The sequence below is a fragment of the Typopeltis vanoorti genome, chromosome 21, assembly GCF_054136105.1.
Source record: "Typopeltis vanoorti isolate ZY-2024b chromosome 21, IOZ_Tvanoo_1.0, whole genome shotgun sequence".
Taxonomy (NCBI): Eukaryota; Metazoa; Arthropoda; class Arachnida; order Uropygi; family Thelyphonidae; genus Typopeltis; species Typopeltis vanoorti.
The window spans coordinates 100140029-100164955 of NC_143569.1; the positions used below are offsets into that span (position 1 = coordinate 100140029).

Genomic DNA, 24927 nt, shown 5'->3' on the forward strand with positions numbered 1-24927 from the left:
CAGGGTAGTGAAATTTAGTAGGCATAGATAGTTGCAGAGTATACAGTAAATGGTAAAAATATGAAAGAAGTAGAGGAGATGAAAAATTTAACAGAGATCTTAGACAAAGATGGACTTGAAGTTTTGGAATCATATTGCCAAAATTCTGAGAACATCACTACTGTGCAGAGATTTGTTTGTCTGGTTTTCAGAAGAATATATTGAACAACATCCAGAGATGATAGACTAAGGTGTTGAGACTAAGGTGTGTTGGGGTCTTTAGAATGTTGGCTACAGAACAGATTGAAGAGTGCCATTTGAAAGAGAATGACTGATATTATTGAAATATATAAATCAGTAGGGTCTGTTATTGGATAAATGTGGAGATTTTTCGTAGAATGAAATGAGAACAGGAGAAAGAATAAGTATTCATCTCTGGAAGCTGTAGAGGAGGGGTGTTAACAGGGGCATGTTCTTTGCATACAGAATGGTTAGTCAGTGGAATACACTGCCTGAGAATGTGGTAAATGAAAAAAACAGTGAATGAATTTAAAGCATGGTTCAATGAGCTTTGTGCTTATCAAACATAGCTCTCACCAAGAGCATGAGTGTTTGTGTCTTTAAATGGTAGATGAATTTCATCACCAGGTGTGAAACCAATGCACTGCTTATTTGAGGCTTGAATAGTCTCTAGTGTATACTTTCCAAATTATCAATATATATTATTGAATTATAACCTTTTGTGGGTGGGTGTGACATTAAGAAAAGTATGCATTATAAGAGATGAGACTTGCCTTGCTTCTACATTTTGAAGAAAAAAATCCATTTCTTGTGATGCTAGGATTTCTTCTTTTTTTTCTTCTGTATACTCTCGAGATTCATACTGTATACCAATATTTTTTGGTTGCTTTGATACTGTCTGGCTTTCACTGGGTATGGAGGAAACAGATATCTGATAATGAAAATAAGAAAAACATTTACTTCAAATAATTTTATAAGTAAAAAAAATAAATAATTAAATAACACTATGCAAAATACATGCAACTCTCTCCCTAAAACAAACTCATACAGACTGTTGGAGTTGTTTGTTATAGTGGACAGTTTTCTATAATGATTTTCTTTAGACTAGCATTATACACCAAGGACATTGGTTGGGACTTTTGCATTTTAGTCTTTTATGAATGAATGAGTTTGCTATAACAGTGTTTCTTATAATACTGAAAAGCTGTACTTGTTTTTTATTCTACTGCTGTTGACACTGTTATAACATTACAATGCTTTCAGAGAAAAGCATATCCAAAAAATTTGTAATAGTAAGTGGGCCCAATCAAGTTTTGAGCAAGACAAATATGAATAGCACATTGAAATGAAAATTATGTATGCAAGTTTGAAAAAAAATCAATATTCAGGTAGCTTTCAGAGGCAAACAGTAGACATTGCCTGCCTCCATCCAATAATATATGTATATAAAATATACATATATTATTGGAGAAAAACTGAAAGTGTTTTTGAAAAAAGAACTCAAACCTTAGAGATCTAATGGGAAAATGTTATATTATTATTACATCATCCATGAAGTTGGCAGACTCACAGTGGCAGATTCATTCAACTGACATCATTTTTATCATACTGAATCTTAAAATCCTTAACACTCCCTGCATTGACAACATATTCCAGTAATGTGTTCCATTCACTCACAATTCTCCATGTAAAAAAATCTGCTCCTCACCATACTCTTACTCTACTCTTTTTATAATCCTCTCTGGATTAATCTGAAAAAATCCCCTCACTAACTTAAACATCTCTGTCATATCACCTCTTTCCCTCCTATTCACCAAACTTTGCAATCCACAGTTGTTCGACCTCTCTTTCTCCATACCCAACATTCCAGAGTCCTGACACTATGGCAGTCCCTTGTCTCTGGACCCTTTCCAATGTTTCCACATTACAATGAAAACTAGGTGACCAAATCTGAGTGCAACATTCCAAATTTTGTCTGACCAGTGCTTTATACAGTGGCACCACCATCTCCTTATCCTGATATGTTAGTATACTTCTTATCATAGTGACACTATGATGTGCAGTGTTTGCAACACTTGCAATATACCTTCTAAACTTTAGTCTGCTCTCCTCTATCACTCCGAGATCTCAAATCTTATCCACTTCCTGCAGTATAGCACCATCAACACTGCATAAGTTGTGAAGACATCACATCAGATAATGGAAATGATGCAGATGACCCTGACATGCAGAAATAGAGAGGCTATGATTCCATTGTATAAGGCCTTGATCATGCCTAGCATGGATTATTGTGCACAGATTTGGTTGCCAGGTTTTCATGGTGATGAGGATATGTTGGAAAGGATCCAGAGAAGATTCACAGAGGTAGTTAGTAGTCTGTGGAATGCGGAGTATGAGGACAGATTGTGAGAATGTAAGTTGCAGAGGCTCGTGAATAGGAGGAAAGGGGGGGGGGGATATGATTGAGACATATAAGCTAGTCAAAGGTTGTTATCACATTGACATGAAAGAGATTTTTATAGAATGGGAGAGAGGAGTAGAACAAGAGGCCATTGCTTGAAACTGTATAAGGAGGGTGTGAGCAGAGGAGTGAGAAGTAGGTTCTTTGCATGGAGAGTGGATGGTGAGTGGAATGCATTGCCTGAGTGTGTTGTAGGTATAGATACATTGAATCAGTTTAAGGCATGGTTGGATGAGCACTGTGTGCAATAGTGTGTACCTCTTATGATGATTTCTCTGACTCCATGGAGGTCAAATGTTAATAATAATAATAATAATAATAATAATAATAAATCTTCCTGAAGGGAATTAACACATGCAGTGCTACTTATAATTCTCCCCAACTTTACATCATCAACAAACAACTAAAGATCCCCAGTCCACATGATATACAATGCATGTTCAAAAAAAGACCAAACTTTTGCTATAAAGACTTTATTGCTCATTTCACAACATTTTAAGCACTATTCAATTCAAAATAGTCCCTTCAACTGGCAATACACTGTTCCCAACATTTCTTCCATTGTTGGAATACTTCCTGGAATGCACTTTCTGTGATGGCACGAAGTTCTCTTATCGCATTTTTCTGAATTTCCTCTATGGTTTGGAAATGACATCCTTTCAAAGTGGTTTTAAGTTTGGGAAACAGGTAAAAGTCTGCTGGGGCTAAGTCAAGAGAATAGGGTGGATGGGGCCACAATGGATGTCTGGTACATTGTCATGGGGCAACATCCAAGTCTAGTTTTCCTACAATTCAGGCCTCTTCCTGTGCACTACATCCCTCAAATGCACTAAAACTTCCTGGTAGAAATTCATAATGGACAATGCCTTTCCAATCAAAAAACACAACCAACATCACCTTGATCTTTGACCGACTCATCCATCAAACTGAAACCACTTATAGCACTGCATTCGGCTCATACAGTTCTCCCTGTATGTTTGGTTAAGCAATTGAAATGTCTCCGTAAAAGTTTTACCAAGTTTTCAGCAAAATTGTTCTTCAAGCTCTTTCATTGTCACTAATCTGACAAACAGCTTGTGCATGTGCTCACTTCAGCGGATGTAATTCAACGACTAATGCTCATAGCAGAACAGGGCAATGGCAGTTTGTTGTCAAACTGCCACTAGGTGTGCTCAGTAGCCACGGCATGCTCTCTGTGCCAGTTGGCATGCTATTCAAAAAGTTCACTTTTTATTTGAACATGCCTCGTATCATTTATAAAATAAGATAAAAAGCAGAGCCCAAGAACAGAACCCTTGCACACACCACAAGTTACTCTCCTTTTTGAGACACTTCTCCATTATACACTACTTGCTGATATTGTTCAGAGAGCCAATCTCCAATACATCTGACCAATATTCTACCCATTCCATCCTTTACAGCTAGTACACTAATGTATCATGTGGTAATCTATCACATGCATTTGCAAAGTCCAAGAATATCAATGTATATGATTCTCCCTTATTTAACACATTTGTTACTATAAAATGCAAGTAAATTGCCGAAACAAGACAATACAAATTTACAATACAAATCCATGATAACTATCATAAAGAGTGCTATGTCCATCTACTCAATCTGGTAATCTATTGCTAACCAATCTCTCCAACATTGACTACCACTGCAGTATACAGACTGGTCTATAATTGGAAACTTTTGTCATACCACCATGTTTGTGGAGTGGTACTATTTTGCCTTCTTTTCACTCTGTGGTAATAACCTTACCATGATGGAGTCAAAAGACTCCTACGATGAGTCTTTTGACTCCATGGAGGCCTGAATAATAATAATATAACATGGTATAATATACATAACATATTATTATTATTATTATTACATTCGTCTGAAAATTGAGACATAAGCAAAAGAATTCATTATAAAATATGAATAGCAGAAACACGTTTAATATTTTTATTGTAAAATGTTCAGCTAAGTTTCATAGCATTGCCAATACAATTATAGGAATTGTATTGACAATTCACAGCCCGAATCTGAACAAAAACGATTGCCTAAAACTTCCTCAATTTTGGGAATTTTATTAACCAATACTCACCATTCATGTGTTTAAAAATAATTAATTTAAATAAATAAATTTATTGCAATTTATTTTGGATATCTATTAATGCAGATGGAGCTATTCTTCTGCAGCTGATATTACACATAATATCATATGTTTCACAATTAAACTATTCTTTTTTGAGTTTTCCTACAACTGTATTGACAATGGCTATGAAACTTAGCCAAAAATATTACAATAAGAATGTTAAATGTAAGTGTTTCTGTTACAACTCTTTCTGGAAATGAACAATGCATAGACTTAGATTGAGATTGAAACTGAGACCGTGTATATCTACAAAGGGAATTTATACATTTATTTAAATTATTCTGGATCATTTAAAATATACTAGATGTTATTCACTGGTCTACTCAAGGACACATGAAGCACAATAAACAGCCTCTCCCTGTCAGTTATCAACCCTAGTTTGATCTGTTGACATCAAATTCAACAAGTGTTCCCAAAGAGATGATATCCTCCTAGCTAAAGGAAATGCTGAATCTGCTAGGTTGGTAGATCCCTTAGCCTATCCATGCTTTAATGTGTTGTAGGTTTAAAACCCTTCATGGATGGCACTAACAAAAAAAAAAGGGAGCAAAAAGTGGATTCATTGCATGGAAAGTGGTAGATTTGTGGAGTAAATTGTCAGAGTTGGTAGTGAATCTGTCAATTCAAAGATTACCAAATATAGTCTTCAATGGATTGAAGGAAGACAATCCATAGGTATACCAAAAAGAACTTGGCTACAGTCTTTGAAGGAAATGTCACAATTATCAAACTTCAGACAGAAATGGCCAGAGATAGAACCAGATAGCAATGATTTGCACATAGGGACTCAACACGTCGTCTTCATCTGAAGGATGAGAAAGAAGAAGAAGATTAGTCTACAGAACTCATACCAAATTCATTTATTATCTATCTTGAAGAAATATGCAAATCTATAGCTGAAGAACCAGGTCTACAAATAAATGGCATATCAACCACATCATATATACAGATGATATTATTCTTGCAAAATCTGAAGAACAATTGGAAAAAACAATAAAAATTTTAAATGAAGAATGCAAAACTTTTGGAATGAGAATCAATTTAGGCAAAACTAAAACAATGAAAATAGGAAGAGATCAGAAAAATTTCAATAAACTTAGAAAATCACATACTTGAACAAGTAAAGCAATTAACATATCTTGGTAGTGTAGAATGTAGAAATGATGAAAGTTGTGTAAAGTAAGTTGACCACTCCCCAGCATTCACGAGTTGCCTTAGCACAGACTAATAAAAAAGATAGGCGCTGCCCAAGCGTCTATATATTCACCTTTTATTAGTCCATTTTGATAAGTTTTCACTGACCTGACAGCTGTTTCAAACTGGTTGGTCCTCCTCAGAGACCAGGCAGAAACCTTAAGAGAGCAAAAACTCTCGCTCAGTACTAAGGAACTTACAGTTTCTTAGTACTATAAGTTTCACTTAGTACTACATAAGGAACTTATAGTTTCTTAGTAGACATTTATATAGTTTCTGCATTCAGCTTTAAAATAATTCTGGATTTAATATCCACTTTACTTATATCATTTTGTATCGCCAAACTGAAGCCTTTCGGCTCTTTATTTTAGTAAATACTTTTACACACCGACTGAGAGTTTACTTACGAAAAATACATTATTCTGACATTTCAAGTTACTTGGTAATGAACAAGAGTTTTTGCTCACTTAAGGTTTCTTCTGAGTCTAAACTCCCAATGAAGGGGACTTAAGATTTTGGGGGTTATGCTGAGGGTTGGTGTTTTCCAGTATGGCTTCTATCAGGACTGTGTTGGTGAATGCTTTTCCCTGGAATATGAGCAGTTCTGCTCAGTGGCAGGATGAGTCTGTTGCTGAGTCAAAAGATCCTTCAGGTCGTTCACTGTTGGGCAATCTGAGGGATTGTACGAGTTTTCGGAGAGGAAGTCCCAGACATTAACAAGCTGTCTAGTCTATGACCAGAACCAACCAATCCAAAACATCTGTCTTCTATTAGTCTGCGCTAAGGCAACTCGTGAATGCCGGAGAGTGTATTCCTGTAAGCTCTTTGGTCAACTTACTTTACAAAACCTTCATAGTTTCTATGTTTGGCTTTGAAATAATGCTTTTAATATCCACTTTACTTATATAATTTTGCATCATCAAACTGAAGCCTTTGGGCTCTTTATTTTAGTAAATATCATAGCTATAATTCTTAAACAGCAATTCAGATAGTTTGGATACCTCCAGAGAATGTCTTTTCAAAGATTACCAAATATAGTCTTGAATGGAATCATTGGAGGAAGATGATCAAGAGGCAGACCATAAAGAACTTGACTACAGTCTTTGAAGGAAAAGTCACAATTATCAAGTTTCAGAGAGATGACAGAAATAGTAAGAGACAGAACCAGATGGCAAAGATTTGCACATAAAGGGACTCAATCCATAATCCGATGGATGAGAAAGAAGAAGAAGATTAGTCTACAGAATTCTGAGAGGTGTGAAAATGATCCTAAGACTAACAATGAATATGCAGTTGTTTGCTTGCAGACATTAATACAAACATGCATTTTTTTGCTATAGGGATGAACAGCTTAATATTTCATTCAGATTTTCAGCTGGTCAACTGCAAAAGATTCATTTTTGAGCTAGATCATCTTCATCTTCATAATCAAAATAATAACTGCACTCAAATTATCTTACATTGTGAGTATAATTAATCCACTGCTTGCTTTATCATCTTGTACCACCATTCACCAGAACTATAAAGAAATGCTTTATGTGTCATGGTGATATTTGTTATTGTTGTTTCCTATGAAAGAAAATTTTATACAGTATTAATGATATCAAACAATTCAAAATTAATATATCTTCATTACCTGAACTCCTTTGTCAATTAACATCCTTGACTCTCCAGTAGGCTTTTCTTCAATAGATGGGATTTCTACATAAAGTTCTTTATGCTGAAATGGACCTTTGTCTTCCAAAACTACTTCTTTGGGTTTTGGTGCAACTGATTTTTTAGCAAGGATGGATATCTATCCCCAGGCAATAAATAAATAAACACATAAAATAAACTAAAATAATATAATATATATATATATATATATATATATAATAAGATGTAGACCTATAATGAATATAAATTTACTTGTATTAAAATATAATTACACTAAATAATTGATTTGTAAAATAAATCTGTAGATAATTTTTTGCTGTGTTATGCAAATTGTATCAATTATTTAAAAAACAAGATGATTGTCTCTTCAATTATAACTCAATAAATAGTTATAAAGATTTTGAAAAAAAAAGTGCTATGAATATTAATCAGAAATATTCAGAAATTGAAAAATTAGGTACCAATTTGTCAGTGGGTTACTTGAATGATCACAGAAGAATACATCCAAATAACCCACTGACAAATTGGTACCTAATTTTTCAACTGCCTCCTAACAGAAGATGAATTAAATGCCCTAGCATGGAGTCACAAGTCTGCTATTTTTCCTAAATGAATTCCCTTTCTATACTTAATTTACAACATTGAAAAGAACATTAATTATCTTTTTAGTAATAAGGCTAAACTTCATTTTGAGGTTGCCAAAGTTATTTATGATGCCCAATCATCAAAAGTGAATAATACTGTATGTTCTGAATTGAAAGCCATGAAATTCTTTAAAATAACAATAATGATACAGTTATTAAAAATGCTGACAAAGGAAACATCACTGTAGCCTTGGATTCAAAATCTTAAAATCATAAAATGAAACTGATCCTTTGGGATACATGCTCCCTGATTAGTAGGAAATCTACCAAAAATCAATTTAATCATCATCATCAAACTCCTGCCATGTACCCTCAAGGGGTGTACAGGATATGATAGCACTACATGAAAAAAATTACATCATTATTAACTTCCTATCTACAATTTTCCTCCAAATCAGTCTGTTACTTGTCAAGACGCTAACATTATCAGATCTTATATTTCTATCGTCTAAGGCACTCTGTACCGTATCAATCCACCTATATATTGGTCTTCCTCTGGGTCATTTTACTGCCAACCTGGCAGAGAACACTTGCTTTGCTAATCTTTCCTCGCCCATTCTGTTTAAGTGACCATACCACCTGAGATTAGCTCTGCTAACGCACTCCTGGATGCTGACAATGTCAAGTTCTTTCCTAATATCCTCGTTTTTAATATGATATTGCCATTGCCATCTGTTTCACGCCTATAATCTTTCTCAGGACTCTCATATCTGTGGTCTCTAGTCTTTGGTCAAGTGTTTACTTCTGACACAGCTCTCAGATCCATAAGTTAAAACTGGTTTGAACAATGTCTTGTATACAGCTAATTTAGTGTTGCGACTAATTTCTCTCTTATTCCATATGAATTTATTCAATTGACTTCCCACCATACCAGCTTTGCTGATTCTGTTGTCTATTTCTACATTTAATTTACCATCTTCAGTAAAAATCGTGCCTAAGTAGCTGAAATGTTTTACTTGTTCCACAGCTTCTCCATTCACAACACAGTTGACATTTTCAATGATTCTGCCTATTTTCATTGTCTTTGTCTTTTTATTGCTGACCTTCATACCATATCTATTACAACAGTTATTCAATTTAGTCAGAGAATCTTGCAGACTTGTAGCAGATTTATTTAGAAGTATAACATCATCTGCATAAAGCAAAGAGCTGACATTTACATCTCCAATTTTGATATCATGTTTAATAGCACTTTCCTTCATAATGTGATCCATTTAGATAATGAATAACAGAGGGGATAATGTACATCCTTGTCTCCCCCCAAATTTAACATTAAACCATCTTCCTGGACTTCATTCAATTCTAACTGCTGACTTACAACTCAAATAAAGACTAAGTATTGCTTGATATAATGCCCCATTGACACATATAACTGCAGCGTATTGAATAGCTTCTCTCTTGGCACCTTGTCATGTGCCTTTTCCAAATCGACAAAACTTAGATACAGATCTTTGTTATATTCCCATGCTTTCTTGTCGTAAAGTGAAGATCTGATGCTGACAGCCTCTATTTGGCCTGAATCCAGCTTGTTCTTCACAAAGCTTTTCTTCCACAATTCTTCTCAACCGTTTCTCAAGTATACTTGCTTAGATCTTGCCAGGAACACTCAGTAGGGAAATACCTCTATAATTCTCACATTCAGTTTTATTTCCCTTTTTATATATGGGTACTATGAGAGTTCTACTCCAATCATTGGGAATTCGTCCCTCTGTCCAGGCTTTCTGAACTATGCAATGCATCCACTGTAAGACTTTTATACCACCATACTTCAGCATTTCTGGTCGAATATCATCTACTCCCGCTGCCTTTCCACATTTCAAGCCTTTGATGGCTTTTTCTACTTCAAGTATGGATATGTATTCCTGACTGCATGCCTGGTCAGTGTTTTTTACCACTGTGCTGTCATCACTGCTTGTTTCATTTAGCAATCTTTCAAAGTAATTACTCCATACTTCAAGGATATCTTTTTCTCCTGTTTTCATGTCACCTTTATCATCTCTAACTCCTTTTACAGCACTCTTTCCTCCATTCCTAAGCTTCTTCAACACCCTTCAGAATATTTTGCCACCTTCTTGATATTTATTTTCTATATTCTTGCCAAAATCCTCCCATGACTTTTGTTTAGCTAGTTTTACACAATGTTTAGCTTTCTTACATTTGTCTCTGTATTCTCTAAGAGCACAACCTGACTTATTGGACAGGAACTTTTGATATGCTTTCTTCTTTTCCCTTCACTGCCTCTTTAACTTGTTGTGTCCACCAGGGAGTTCTGATTTTTTTATCCTTGCAGACAACCTCACCACATGCCTCTCTGGCAGAATCAATCAATGTTTTCTTCAGAGTTTGCCACTGAATCTCCAAGGTTTGATTCCTGTTCTCAAATCCTTTCATTCTTTCTTCAATAATCTTTGTGTATTTTAGTCTACAGGTCAAATCTGAGAGCTGCTCAACTTTTATTCGCTTTAAAACTTTCTTGCATGTTATTCTTTTCAATATGAAATTCAGTTTTATCTGCTCAAGACTAAATAATGATCACTTCCAATTTCAAATCCTCTGTACACTCTGGTGTCCTGCAGCAGGGAGAAAACATCACTATCAATAATAACATAGGCAATGAGACTTTTCTTATTCCTAGCCTCTTCTCTCCATGTGAATTTGTGCACATTTTTATGTAGGAACATGGTGTTAGTAATAACCAGTCCATGTCCTGAGCCGAAATCCAACAGATATTTGCCATTATTATTAGCTTTGCTCTTTTCTCCAAATTTTCCCAAAATATTTTTGTATGTTTCATAATCATTTCCTACTCTGCTATTTAGATCCCCAACAAGGACCAACTTTTCCTTTTTCATTGTGTCAGTTGCTTTTTCTAAAGCCTCAAAAAATTCCTCCACTTCTACCTTAGCAGAACCTTCTGTGGGACCATAGGCACAAATAAGTCTCATTGTCCAGTTCCCCATTCTCATATTTGACCACATTACTCTACTTTAGACTGACTGCCATTCAAGATTAGCTTCGTATTTTGTGTTGAATACTATGGCTACTCCTTCTTTTCCTTGATTGTCATTGCCTGAATATAACATTTTGTATTTATTGCTCAGAAAGATCTCACCAGTTTTTGTCTTTGTCTTTTTTGTTTCAGTCACCCCTATTATGTCGATCTGGTACTTATCTAATTCCTCAGCTAGCTCCATTTCTTTGTCATTCAGGCTTCTTACGTTGATAGTACCGATCTTTAACTCTGGTGATGTTGAGTTGGGGTTTGTTTTCAGATTTGTTCCAGTAGCTGACTTTTCACTGTTCGTCCTGGTTCCCTGGCGAAAACAACGGGGGCCTTGTTTAACCGGGCGACGCCCCAGCCAGCATGAAATTTTGTCATGTTGTACCATCATTTTTTATTTTGGTTTAACCAATAAGAATACAATTTGTTCGGCTAAATCCCAAATTGCCAGCCCATCCTCATTCGTTTAGTATCCTAGTAGATACCCAACAGGGTGCACCACGAGAAGGTGAGGATTAGACATTAGGTCATAAGCCCTGGTCGGTTCTCCGCATTCCTTTAAAGTCTATGTGGAGGTCTCCTCTCAGTTATACAGCTTTGACCCTTAAGCACCCCTTAAGTTTATTAAAATCAATTTAATAAACTCAATAACAAGTTATTGAATAAAACCACATCCACTGATCAAGATATTATCAAAAACTGAACCTACCATGCAAAGTCTCCTAGAATATATGGCACACCAAAATTAAATAAAAATAATTATCTGCTTAGACCTACTGTGGATTCCATAGGCAGTCCCACTTATAAAATTTGCCACTTTATAAGTATGACTCAAACGCACCTCTCAATATAAGGCAGTTACATTGCTTTGTGAGAAGCTAGCATTTAAAAGAATGGATGCTGTTATTTGTCAATGTCAACAGCATCAACTGTTAGGTAAGTATTCTGTTATTTTCTCCACACCAGCCATAATATCAACTCTCAGAATGCCAGCGAATGTTATTACAAAGCCAAAACCCTTTGCTTAAAATCAATGTTTGTTTTTTAAGTCATTCAAATGATGGGTGAAGAGATTCAAACAACTTTTTTTAAGTTATTTTATTTTTTCTTTTATGTCATTCCCACCTCAGAAAGGTTGTAAACATACAATACATCAATATTATGGATGGATTAAGAATTTTTTTTTATTATTTAATTTTTCATTTTTTTTTCACTATCTACTTTTGATCAGAATAAAACTGAATATCATAGTGAAAAGAAAAGTTTGTAAGAAAGTATTAAAAAGAATCAAAGTTGAGCAGCATTCTGAGGTGAAGTGTAGACTCAAATAGAAATACTATCCAAGAAAAAATAAGTGCTTGAAGATAAGAATCAAACCTTGGAAACCCATTAACAAACTCGTTAGAAAATATTCAGCCAGGGAAGCATGGTGAAGTTGTATAGAAGACAGAAAAATGAGAACTCCATGGTGAAGTCAGAAAGTTAAAGAAATAGTCATGGAAAAGAAGAGCGTATATCAAAAGTTCCCAGCAAGTAAATCAGCCTGTGCTCTGAAAGAATATGCTCAGAAGGTGATTTCCAAGGAAAATCACCTTCTGCACTAACACCTATCCTGTATTGCCCATACTGTCATATTCACTAGCATTTACACAATAGCATGGAAGTAAGCCTTTAGCAGCCTGTATCTAAAAGCTTTGATGATCTTTTCCATCAAAAGTGATGAAAAAATTGAGTGTGGTGAGTGATGTGGATTTTACTAAGATTGTTCATTGTCTGGAGTGTCATGTGTATGCATAGGCAAATATGACAGATGTGTTAACCAAGAGACTGAACAAGAGAAGTGAGAGAGTGAGGGTCTACAGAAAGTGTGATATTTTAATAGACTACAGTGATTTAAATAAAAGCTGAGAACAAGAAGTAAAGAATGCTGGATGAAAGGCAAAATCAGTGATAGGTGCAAGATCGAGAATATGTAAAATGACTGAAAAGACAAAAGTGAATGTAAATACAGAAGGGGAAGCATGCCTGATTGACAGAGCACGTGTTGGTGTGGTTATCTGAACTGTAGCCAGTCATACAAGAACTTCTGTGAAGAGGAACTACAAGGATGGGGACTGAAAAGCTGAGGAAACAACTGCCTTAGCTATGCCTGACTGAGCTACATTATAGCATGGAAATAGGACTTAAGTGGAGAGGAGATAGATACCGCTTTGACATTGATCAAGAGCTATTCAATGCAACAATGTCTGAGTGTATTCCAAAGGAGAAAAGGCTAAATAAGGTAGGAGTAAAATCAATAAATGAAGAGATTAAGCATGAAATCAGGAAGAAGAAGAAGAAGAGAGCATTCCAGAAGCAACATAAGATAAATGTTGGTAATGATCAAGTGCATAATGACAAAGAGCAGGTGCCAAGAAGGTGACTCAGTTGGTAAAGACAGCAAAGGTGCAGTATGAAAACAAATTAAGAAATTAGCCAATCAAGTGAATAAAAATCCTAATGAATTCTTTTGATATGTGGCAAGTAAAAGAAAAAATAAGGAGGATATGCTTGAAGTATTCAATGATAATAAACTAGAGGTGTCCAGTTTATTATGTATTTCATCCTTGTCAAGGCAACATCATGAGAAATTGGAGTGCAGAGGATATGGCGGAGGAGAGACTAATGTGAATGAGCAGGAAGTATATTATATGAAGAATTAAGTAAACTTGATGTTAATAAGGCAGTAGAACTTGACAATATATTGTCACATGTCTTGAAAGAAATGCTCTGAGGAATTAAGAGCACTAAGGGCTCATCTGCTTAACATTGTTATTATTACGGGTATCAACATTGAGTCAGTAGACTCATCATGGGAGACCCAAACTATCAAAATCTATCATATCTCTTCTTGAATTCATTTACAGACGAAGAACTCACAACTGAGTCAGGCAATGCATTCCACTCGTTCACCACCCTCGAGGCAAAAAACCTTTCTCACACCCTTGTTAACCGCACTTTTCCTTAATTTCCAGGGATAACCTCTTGTTCTTCAATCACTATCACACAGCTGAAACATTTCCCCTGCATCAATCTTATAAAAACCTTTTTTAGTAATTTAAATGTTTCTATCATGTCCCCTCTTCTCTGCCTATCAACCAACCTCTGCAATCCACAAGCTCTCAATCTATCAATGTAGGGAGCATTTTTTACATCACTCACCAACTTAGTGCACTCTCCTCTGAATGATGGCGAACCTTTTTACCCAGGTGTGTGAAACATTTTTTTTTTAAATATTGATGTTGCTGATGTGCCATTTGCATACATGCATTATAAATTTAACTACATAATATAGATGGTGACTTATACATATCATATTAGGCTATTTGTTTAATAGAACGTTGATATAAAATCTATGAATTCATATTATACAATTAATTTAATAAAGTGAAATTACAAACTTACATTACATTTAATGACTTTTCTGTTGCTCAGTACTGGTAGAAAGCTGTTTTACAGAAGGGCTATAGTGTGTACATTTAAATGCTACACAGGCAGCGCTCAAATCATTGCTCAATCTATTTCTCCCTTTCGATTTGATATTATTTAAGGCAGAAAATAGAGTTTCACAAGAGTAAGCAGAAGAGAAAATTGTTACAACAGCTTTAGCAAAGATTTTAAGAGCATGAAAGTTTTCAGGAAGGCTATTCCACACGCTTAGAATTTCACAGTCTAAATTTTTACATGTGGTATCATGCAGACATTCCCACTCAAGCTCTTCTAATTCATTTCTAAGAACAATACACTTTCTTTTCCAGATAGGATTACATCAGAAGTCAGCTAGTTGCATTTCTAGATCTTTTAAATCCAACCACTCAAAGCCATCTAATTGAAGATTCATGAATTCTGTTTCATCAGGATACTTTATGAATTGGATTGTTTGTTCCAACATTCGAAATTGCTCAAATCTAGAGGAAAACTGCTCAGTTACTGATTTTAGAACTTCGATATTGGTATTGGTTGATATGTTGTTCACGATTTTTGGGGCTGGTTCCATTTAAAAAATTTTCACTCTTGGGAAATACTTAAAATTGTTATTTTCTAAATCACGTTGAAATATTTTGAGTTTATTCTCAAAGCTCTTGATTGTGCCAAACATAACATCGACAGATTTTCCGAAACCTTGCAATTATATATTAAGTTCATTCAGGTGCAATGAAAAATCTGTGAAAAACATCAGCTTACTGAGCCAAGCAGAATCGTTCAACTGAAAAAATTCATGGTCCATGCCCTTCGTATTTAAATATAATTTAATTTCATTTAAACATTCAACAAACCATTCAAGTACTTGGCCACGACTCAACCATTGAATATTATTGTACATTAATAGACCATTGTACACTGATTCAACTTCGCTTAAAAGAGAATTAAATTCTTGTTTGTTTAAAGCTCTGGCAGCAATAAAATTAGTTACCTTTGTTACAATTCTCATCACATCATCCAAATCCTTTAAGCCTGATTTCGCACACAGTGTCTCCTGATGTATAATACAATGGAACAAACCATTGGATGACCAACATATTCTGTAAATTGTTTGATAAAACTGACATTATGGCCAACCATATTAGGCGCACCGTCAGTTGTAATCAAAAATATTTCGATAAATCTATCTGTTTCTCACGGAACACTTAACAACACAGTCACACGTGTCTTTACCTGTCGTGTTTTGAGGTAAATTTTCAAACTTTATCAATTCCTCGTGCATAGAATCACCGTGAACATACCTTGCAATAATAGCCAATCAAGCTGATGACATAATATCTGTAGTTTCGTCGAGGCAAATGGAAAAACAATGGCATGAGTTCAAGTCTTGTATTTGATTTTCTATACTAGCATTCATTGATATAACTCTGTCTTTAATAGTATTCCTACTTAATGGTAACTCTTTCATGCGCTTTACAATAGCTTCCTTATTATGAAAGTCCTCAAATAAAAATGGTGCACACTTTATGAAAGCTTCTTTAATACAATCATCATCACTAAATGGTTTCCCATGTTCAACAATAGTATGTGAAATACTGTAACTTGGGGCTACTAAATTTGAGGTCCTGAAACAAATTTAATTAAAGTCCCTGATTGTGATTCTGCCAGTTTTAGATGTTGCGATATGTATTCAGGGGACACACTGCGATATGCAATGTGCCCCCTGAACTTCATCTCCCTATCTACCAACACCTCTAAGTCCCTAGCCTCATCAATCTCTTGGGGTACCTTTCCTTCCATGCAGTATACAGCTGATAATCTTTTAATCCCAAAATGCATAACTTTACACTTTTACACATTGAACTGACATCCATTTTCTTTTGCTCATTTTACCAGCTTATTTAAATCATCCTGCAAACTTTCAACATCAGTTTGATTTTTTTTATTGAGCTACCCAACTTTGCATCATCAGCAAACAACTGAATATCTCCCTTTAAGCCATTTCCTATATCATTTATGTACAAATTAAACAACAATGGCCCAAGCACAGCACCCTGAGGCACACCACTGGTCACCTACCTCATCCTGGACTCTGCTCCTCCATATACCACCTTCTGCTAGCTCTCCCTGGGCCATTCTCCTATCTATATCACCAGTTTAATATCCCTCCCCAACTGCTCCAATTTGCACAACAGTATTCCATGGGTATCCTGTCAAAAGCCTTAACAAAATCCAGAGGTACCATGTGTAGCCATTTCCTTTGTCCAACTCAGATGTCATTCTATTATAAAAAGCTAATAAATTGCTAAGGCAGGATCGACCTTTAACAAAACCATGTTGGCCCCTACAGAGTATCATATCCTGATCCACCCATTCTTGAATTTTGTCTTTAACCAACTTTTCCAATACTTTTAACACCACTCCTGAGATGGTGATTGGTCTGTAATTAACTATCATAGTTAATTTGCCTTTATGCATTCCTTTGCATAAAGGCAAAGCATTCCTTTATGCAAAGGAATGCTTTGCCTTTCTTTTACACATTCATGCAATACCTGAGCTGATATTCCATCTAAACCTACAACAGTGTTTGCATTTAAATTTTGCAATATACTAAGTACCTCTGATTTCTTAACTTCAATTCTCACATTAGTTATTTCTACAGGTACAGAGATATTCTCACTTAGGTGATAGACTCTTGAAAAGTGATCACTCAGTAACTCTACTATTACATCTGAATTGGTCACCTCGATACCATCAGCACCTACTAAGGTTATCCTTCCGAAGTCATTCTTCCTTTTACTTGCCACATAGCGGAAGAACTCTTTGGGATTACCCTTGATCTCCTTGGCTAAGGTCTTCTCATAATCTGATTTAGCTTTTCTTACTATGCTGGTAATCTTCCTAACTTGAGCCTTGTACTGCTCATGGGTGTACTGATTGCCTTTCTCCTTGTAAATTCTCCATAACATTTTCTTTTTTTGCAGATTAAGCTTGATATTACTACTCATCCATCTAACGCGTACCTTGTTTGTCTTCCTAACCATGGGGACACATCTGATATTGCCTTCCTCAGATACCCGCTGATTTTATCCCATGCACTGCTAACATCTTTCTCCTGCAATATGTTCTGCCATGGGACTGCTGCAAGCTCACTCCGAAGCTTGTTATAATTGCCTTACCTGCAGTTCTGTATATATCCCCTTCTTAAGAGAGAAATCCACAAATTTTGCAACCTCCCAAGTCAATACCACATGATTACTCTCACCAATTGGAGGTAACGAGGACACCTTACTTGTTATTATTATTATTATTTGACACCTCCAGGGAATCCATAGACTCATCGAGGCAGGGCACCTGCTCTACAGCTCTGTCTCCACCAACTGACAGCAACTACACCAAAGCCATCTGCCACTGACCACCACCACTGGTATTTCCAAAATCACAAACATCCATGGTCACGGTGGGATTCGAACCCACAGTCTTTTGCATATTTTTACTTATCTATATATCCTCTGAACCAATGACCAGGTCCAACACTCTCACACCACGTGTCCCTTCAGTTATGTGCTGTTTCAAGTAATTATCTCATAGAAGATGTATGAATTCCATTTCCTTTTTGCCGCGTGATATTTCCTACTTCCAATTGATATCATCATAATTAAAATCTCCCATAATAATCATTAACCCTGCACTCATTGCACTAATTTGCTGATGCATGAATTCAATATCTCCCCCTGTACTCCCTGGCCTATAGCAGCATCCAACTGTATATTTGGTTGCACTGGTCACTATTTCGCACCAGACCGCCTCAAATGAACTGTTATTCACATGTCTATCATCTTGATATACTACTTTCTTTGGCTGTAACACATCAGTGTTGCAGTGTAAAGTACACAGTGTAAAGCACATATGGGCAACCCCTGGCCCATGGGTCGGATTCGGACCTCTACTTCTTTTGATCCAGCCTTAATCTATTTCAGCGAAGTTTTTCTGATTCATGGTGGCAGGGGGGGGGGGCAGAGAAGGATGAGGGATCTTCTGGAAATGATGATACAGAAAATTGTGAATGGCTTATGAAGACCAACATCTAACTTATATAAAAAGGTTTTACAGCTTCATTGTAGGCTTCCATCAGGATCACAAGTGGATTACTCTGTACAGATTTGATCATCTGTTTTCATGGGGGTATGAGGATATATCAGGAAGGTCTAGAGAAGACTGAATAAGACAGTACCGGGTGAATAAGACAGTAGTACCGGGTTTCTGCAATGTCTAGTATGAAGGCATATTGAATAAATGCCAATTTCTGAGTATTGTGAATAGAAAGAGAAGGAATGATATAACTGAAATATATAAGTTGGTAAGGGTTGTTACCAGATTAACATGGAGGAGATTTTTCAGAGAAGGGAGGGAGATAGTGTTAGAACAAAATACCATCCCTGGATGCTGTATAAGATGGATGTGAGCAAGGCATAAGGAGCAAGTTCTTGGTATGGAGAGTAGTTGGTGAGTGGAATGCAATAACTGAGAGTGTGGCGAGTACAGAAATGGTGAATGAATTTAAGATACAGTTCAATGACTGCTGTGTATGATAGTAGGGATCTCCCATGATGAGACTTTTGATTCCTGTTAATGTTAATAAACAATAATAATAATAATTTTATTGTCAAATTAACTTAATATAATAATATATTCTTTCTTTTTTCATAACGAGACCATTTTAATTGCAAAATATGCATAACACAGGTGCAAGTTTAATTCTTGTGATGGCAATCACTGTTCTCTGCTAACAATGTTATTTACTTCACCTGCAGTATTTTTTGTTTAGTTATAAAAATAAAATTGTGTGCTATATAGAAAATTTTAACTTTATTCAGCACTGAGATGCTTAAGCATTTCTAAATGGATCTGACAAAGTAAAAACTGAATAAGTAAAACCATCTTAAATTAAAAAACAAACATGCTTTCAATCACTAGTGTCTTTGTGTGTTTATACAGACAACTCTCACTACAGTAATTCACAATGACCCAAGTATTATTACCTTAATGAAAAGTCACAATAGTAATTTCTTTTCCTATACAATATGCAGTGATAATATGGAACTTAACAGAGATTTTTCAGCAGTTTGTTCCCATTTTAAATGTTTCTTTTCATTTTCCAAATGAAAGAAATGTGAGTCATGTGGAAAGTGAGAAAATGAAGTGATGAATATCAATGAAGTAAGGAAAGATAGCAAAAGTGTTCTGATGAATGTGGAAGTAGTGAATGGTAGTGTGCAGAATGAGAGCATGAAAGAAGTGGTAGAAAGGAATGTGGATGATGAGGTGATAGTAAGAAGTGAAATAGCATGCTTACATTGCATCCTTCATGGAATAAAACGGAACCTAGAACGATTAGAGAAACTATTGTCATGTGGTACTTCAGGCAGGAGAATGAAAGAAAAATTGAATTCAGAAAGTATGAAAGTGCTAGAAACTGGAAATAAGAAAGTATTGTATGGAAGTTCGATTATAAGAGGTATGCTTAACCCTAAGGAGTTCGCGGTTGAAAAAATTGCAGCTTAGACTGCATGTATCTATCTGAGAGATACAATCATTACTAGTATGTGCTGAAATGCAATAAAACTTTAAAAAAAAAAACACTGCAAATATAATACATGATGGTTTACTTATTTTCAGTTACAATCGAGAAATTATTGAACAAAGAAATATAAAGAATAAAACTTTTTGTTACAAAATAATGCAAACATGAATAAAGAAAGAAAATAAAACTAAATAAATGTATTTAACATTAATTAATCAGAATCTTCAATAGTTGGATTTACAAAAAAGTCATAACAGTCATCGCAAACAATATTGCTATGCTCAAGGCATAAATATTTTTTACAACACTTGCAAAAATATTTTGATAAGCTACTCGTTTTGGATGCATAGCATGTAAAACATCTTTTTTTTTCTGTTTGTCGAGGGAGCCATATCTATGTCGTCGTTATAATTTCCTTCAAATTGTGTCTGAAATTGATGAAGTTGTCATAAAGTCTTATGCACACCTGTAGAGATTTCTGAACGCCTTTTTATTTGTTCTGACACTAACTGCATTATGAGATTTCTAATAAATATTCTGAATGTTTTTTTAACATTGTTGTTCAGCATATGAATAGTCTGAGCATTTATTCCTGCAATATTCAAAATCATGTAGAATATAACCATAGGCCATCTTCTGGTGTTCCTGGCTACATTATATATATCAATCATTTGGCCCATCCACAGTGTCAACTCCTGACTTAGTTTGTAATATTCTATTAAGTCAGGCTTTTGGGAATCTAAATTCATGGTGTTATCAAAGTGCATACATGAAACTAAAATTATGCTTTTTCCCTTTTATGTTATATGAAATACAAGTGTGCAATCTGCACCCAAAGCAAATATGTTTCAATGACTAATATGACTCTATCATTCTCATTATTGGACTCGAGTAACATTCGCTGAACCTCTTCAACATCTGATGGATTATCCAATCGATATATTTTTCCAGCCATTTTCAATGGTAAATAAAAAAAAAAACAACTAAACCAATACTATACTGATATCAGAGTTCACGGTATCTCTCAGATACAATTTTCTATCAAATATTACAGACCTTTACATAACATGTGTTAAACCAAAGTGAAGGCATAAACAGTGCGGAATATCACTTGAAATATACGCATGCGCAGCTAGTCATGACCTCCAACCTATACACTGGATACGTGTAAGAATATTTATATTAAAACAATTTGTTTGTATCTGTCAGATCAACTGTGACCTCCACAGGGTTAATGAGTAAGTGACAAAAGCATGTTTCCAAGGTGTGAAAATCAAAGGTATTGGTGAAGCTGTTAGTTTGCAGAAGGGAGAAATGAAAGCGATGATTGTTGTGATCTAAAAGGAGAGAAATATGCAAGGAGAGAAGATATCAAAGAGTTGTTGAAAGAAGTGAAAATGAGGAGTAAGGGAGTAAAAATTGTGAGTCTTCTGTCTCTTTATGATAGGAGAGAGTTGAGAAAAAGGGCCATGATTGCTAATAACTCAATGAGAAGATTGTGCAAATGCCATGCAGTTTATTGAAATATAGAGTGAATTTGATGGATGAAAATACATATATATGCCTGATGGACTACATTGTAAATGGTTTTAGAATTAGATGGTTGAAGAAAGTTTTTTTTAGTGAGAGTTTGGAAATACAAAACTAGAAAAATTAAAGATATTGAGGGGGGGAGAGAAGGGGATGCAATCAAGCATGTGTCTTGCCATCCCTGGGATAAAGGAGCATGCATATAAAAATACGGAAAAAATCCCTTCCCTATCTTGCCACCAAAGGGTTTACAAAATTCAGTGCGGCTGCAACTTAACCTACATAGGGGAAACAGGACACACCATTCCAATAAGAAAAGATGAACACAAATGCCGCATTAAATTCCTCTGCTATGGTAAAACAGGTTTGTCAGACTATGCACTTCAAGCACATCACAGAATCAACTGGAAAGGCACAAGTCCCTACACCACACCAAAACCTGGTTTGAAAGAAAGTTCAAGGAAGCTAGTGAGATGCTGAATCATCATCCAAATCTCAACAAGAATGATGGATTAACAATTCAAAGAATCTGGAGGACCCATCTGCAACCTATATTATTATTTATTATTATTACAGGTGACTCCAAGGAGTCGTTAGACTCATCGAGAGAGGCCCTAAGCATCATGTCCATCACAACTATTCGACATACACACAATATCTATCATACTTTGCCTTGAACTCATTCACTGTCATAGCACCCAAAACAGACTCAGGCAGCTTATTCCACTCATTCACCACTCTAAAAGTAAAAAACCCAGCTCTAACACCTTTACTAACCACACTCTTCCATGCTTCCATGGATGTCCCCTAGTCCTCACACCACCAGTCCTGTTCTCAAAAATATCCTCTGAATTAATCCTATAGAAATCCTTCAGCAATTTGAATGTCTCAATCATATCTCCCCTTTTCTGTCTATCAACCAATTTCTGCAACCCACAAATCTTCACATTGTTTTCATAAGGATCATTCCATAGACCTACTATCATCTTGGTCACTCGCCTCTGGATCCTCTCAACCTCCTCCCCATCAAGAAGAAATCCAGATGACCAGATCTGGGCACAGTAATCAAGATGGGGTCTTATCAAGGCTCAATACAGAGAAACAATAACTTGCTTATCTCTGGTTGTCAAAGTATTCTTCAGCATCCTAGTGATTTGATGAGCTGATTTAGCCACTTTTGCAATGTGTCCCCTAAACTTCAACTCCCTATCCACCAACACTCCCAAGTCCCTGGCCTCATCAATCTCTTGGAGTACAGTTCCACCAATGTGATATACTACTGCTAATCTTTTCACTCCAAAATGCCTTACATTTTGCCACATTAAATTGACATCCATTCTCATTAGCCCAGACCTTCAATCTATCCAAATCATCCTGCAAAATTTTGACATCTTCTGCATTCACTATTGCCCTACCGAACTTAGCATCATCAACGAACAAATGAACCATTCCTCTCAGATTCTTCCCTATATCGTTAATGAACAAATTAAACAGCAGTGGTCCAAGAACAGCACCCTGTGACACACCACTAGTCACAGGCCGTCTTTTGGACTCTACTCCTGAGTAAACTACTCTCTGGTATCTCTCCATCAGCCACCCACTTATCCATCTCACCAACCCTATATCCATTCCCATATATTGCAGTTTACGCATTAGTCTTCCATGTGGTATCCCATCAAAGGTCTTATTCAGGTCCAGCAGTATCACTGTAAACCCATTACAGTGATACTGCTGGACCTGCAGTATCACTGTAATGGGCTGAACGTTGACAATGACTCCTGATATGCTGGTCGGTCGGTAATTTCTTGCTTTATGCAGTGGAACTATTTCCCCCTCTTTCCACCCCTTTGGGACTAAACCAGACCTGAGACTCAGATTAAACAATAAGGTCAAGGGCACTGACAATTGTTTAGCCACTTCATGTAAGACCCGTGCTCATGTACCATGCTGACATACAGCATCCAGAACATGATGGCAGAACCTCACCAGAAGAAAACCTTAATATAAGAGGACTAAATTTATTTTTTATTTTTTTAAATTATATATATATATATATATATATATATATATATATATATATATATATATATATTTATTTATTTATCATTTGTATAATTATATTTCTTAAAAATTTTTAAGAATTTTTTTTTTTTGGTAATTTATATTTTTGCATAATTGTTTATTTATTATTTATTATTATTGGCATTGTTTTTTTCACCAGAGGTCAGGCTAGGGTAAACAATTAACAAAGCATTTAGATTTATCTTACTTTTGTGAAGTGTTGTGTAGCTTATGTCCTGTGCATTTGTATGTTTTCCTGATGATGACCTCGATACATCAAGACATTGAGTGTTATTTCCATAATTATAAGTAAGGCAATTAGTCCAACATGTGTGTTTTAGTCTCTATAAATTCTTCACAATGAATGCTGACCACTGTGTTACCATAAAAGAAAGCCAATTCAAAAGAGCTAGTAATGACATTATACAAGGTGTTGAAATGCATGTACATAAATTCCAGAAAAATCAGGAATAAGGGAGAGGAGTTTTGGGCATTGGTCAGCTCAACTTGGGCAGAAATTATTGGCATCAGTGAGACCTGGTTGATAGAAAATGATATAATAATTACCAGGATAGAATGTAAAGGGTATTGTATGTTCAGTAAGGATAGAGAGGATAGGACAAGAGGAAGGATATTGCTGATGATATATGAAGAATTACAACCAAAATAATTAGAAGTTAAAGAGGATTTTAGTTCTGAGAGAAATGGCTCATTTGAGACTGTCTGACATGAGATAGAGGCCAATAAGACAAAATATGCTGTTGGTTGCTACTATAGAACAGAATATCCACAGGAAAATGTAGATGCTATGTATTGGCAGAACAGCACGAGTGCAGGCTGAACAATTATTATGGGAGACTTTAACTATGGTGGGCATAGATTGGTGGGAGGAAAAGGGCATGACAAGATGGAAGTGGAATTTATACAGTTAGATGTTTTAAGGATACTTGTGACATAAAGACTGAATAATATATGCACGTAAACACAAGAAAGATATTTAATTAACCAAATATTTTGGTCTGGAAATAGCAGACCATCTTCAGTAGCACTACAAGAACAGTTTAAAAAAAATACAAGGTGGAATACTAACAATAGATTATTTAAAAATAGAACAAGCCGCGTGATGTTATATCACTAAGTATTAAAGGGAATATTTTTAAGCAGAGACATGATTGAAATAAGGATATTAAT

The 24927-nt window shown here is 35.5% G+C and overlaps 1 protein-coding gene across 1 annotated transcript in view; it reads right to left on the reverse strand.

The window, feature by feature from the left end:
- Positions 1–709: 709 nt before the first annotated feature.
- The window catches only part of LOC150095143 (dynein axonemal intermediate chain 3-like), a 78729-nt gene continuing 54511 nt past the window's right edge, over positions 710–24927 (reverse strand). Inside the window, exons 5-6 of the mRNA XM_090411203.1 lie at positions 7435–7593; positions 710–931 (exon numbers count right to left, since the gene is read on the reverse strand). Of these exons, the coding sequence (XP_090267329.1) occupies positions 710–931; positions 7435–7593 (381 nt within the window). The remainder of the gene's footprint in view (positions 932–7434; positions 7594–24927) is intronic.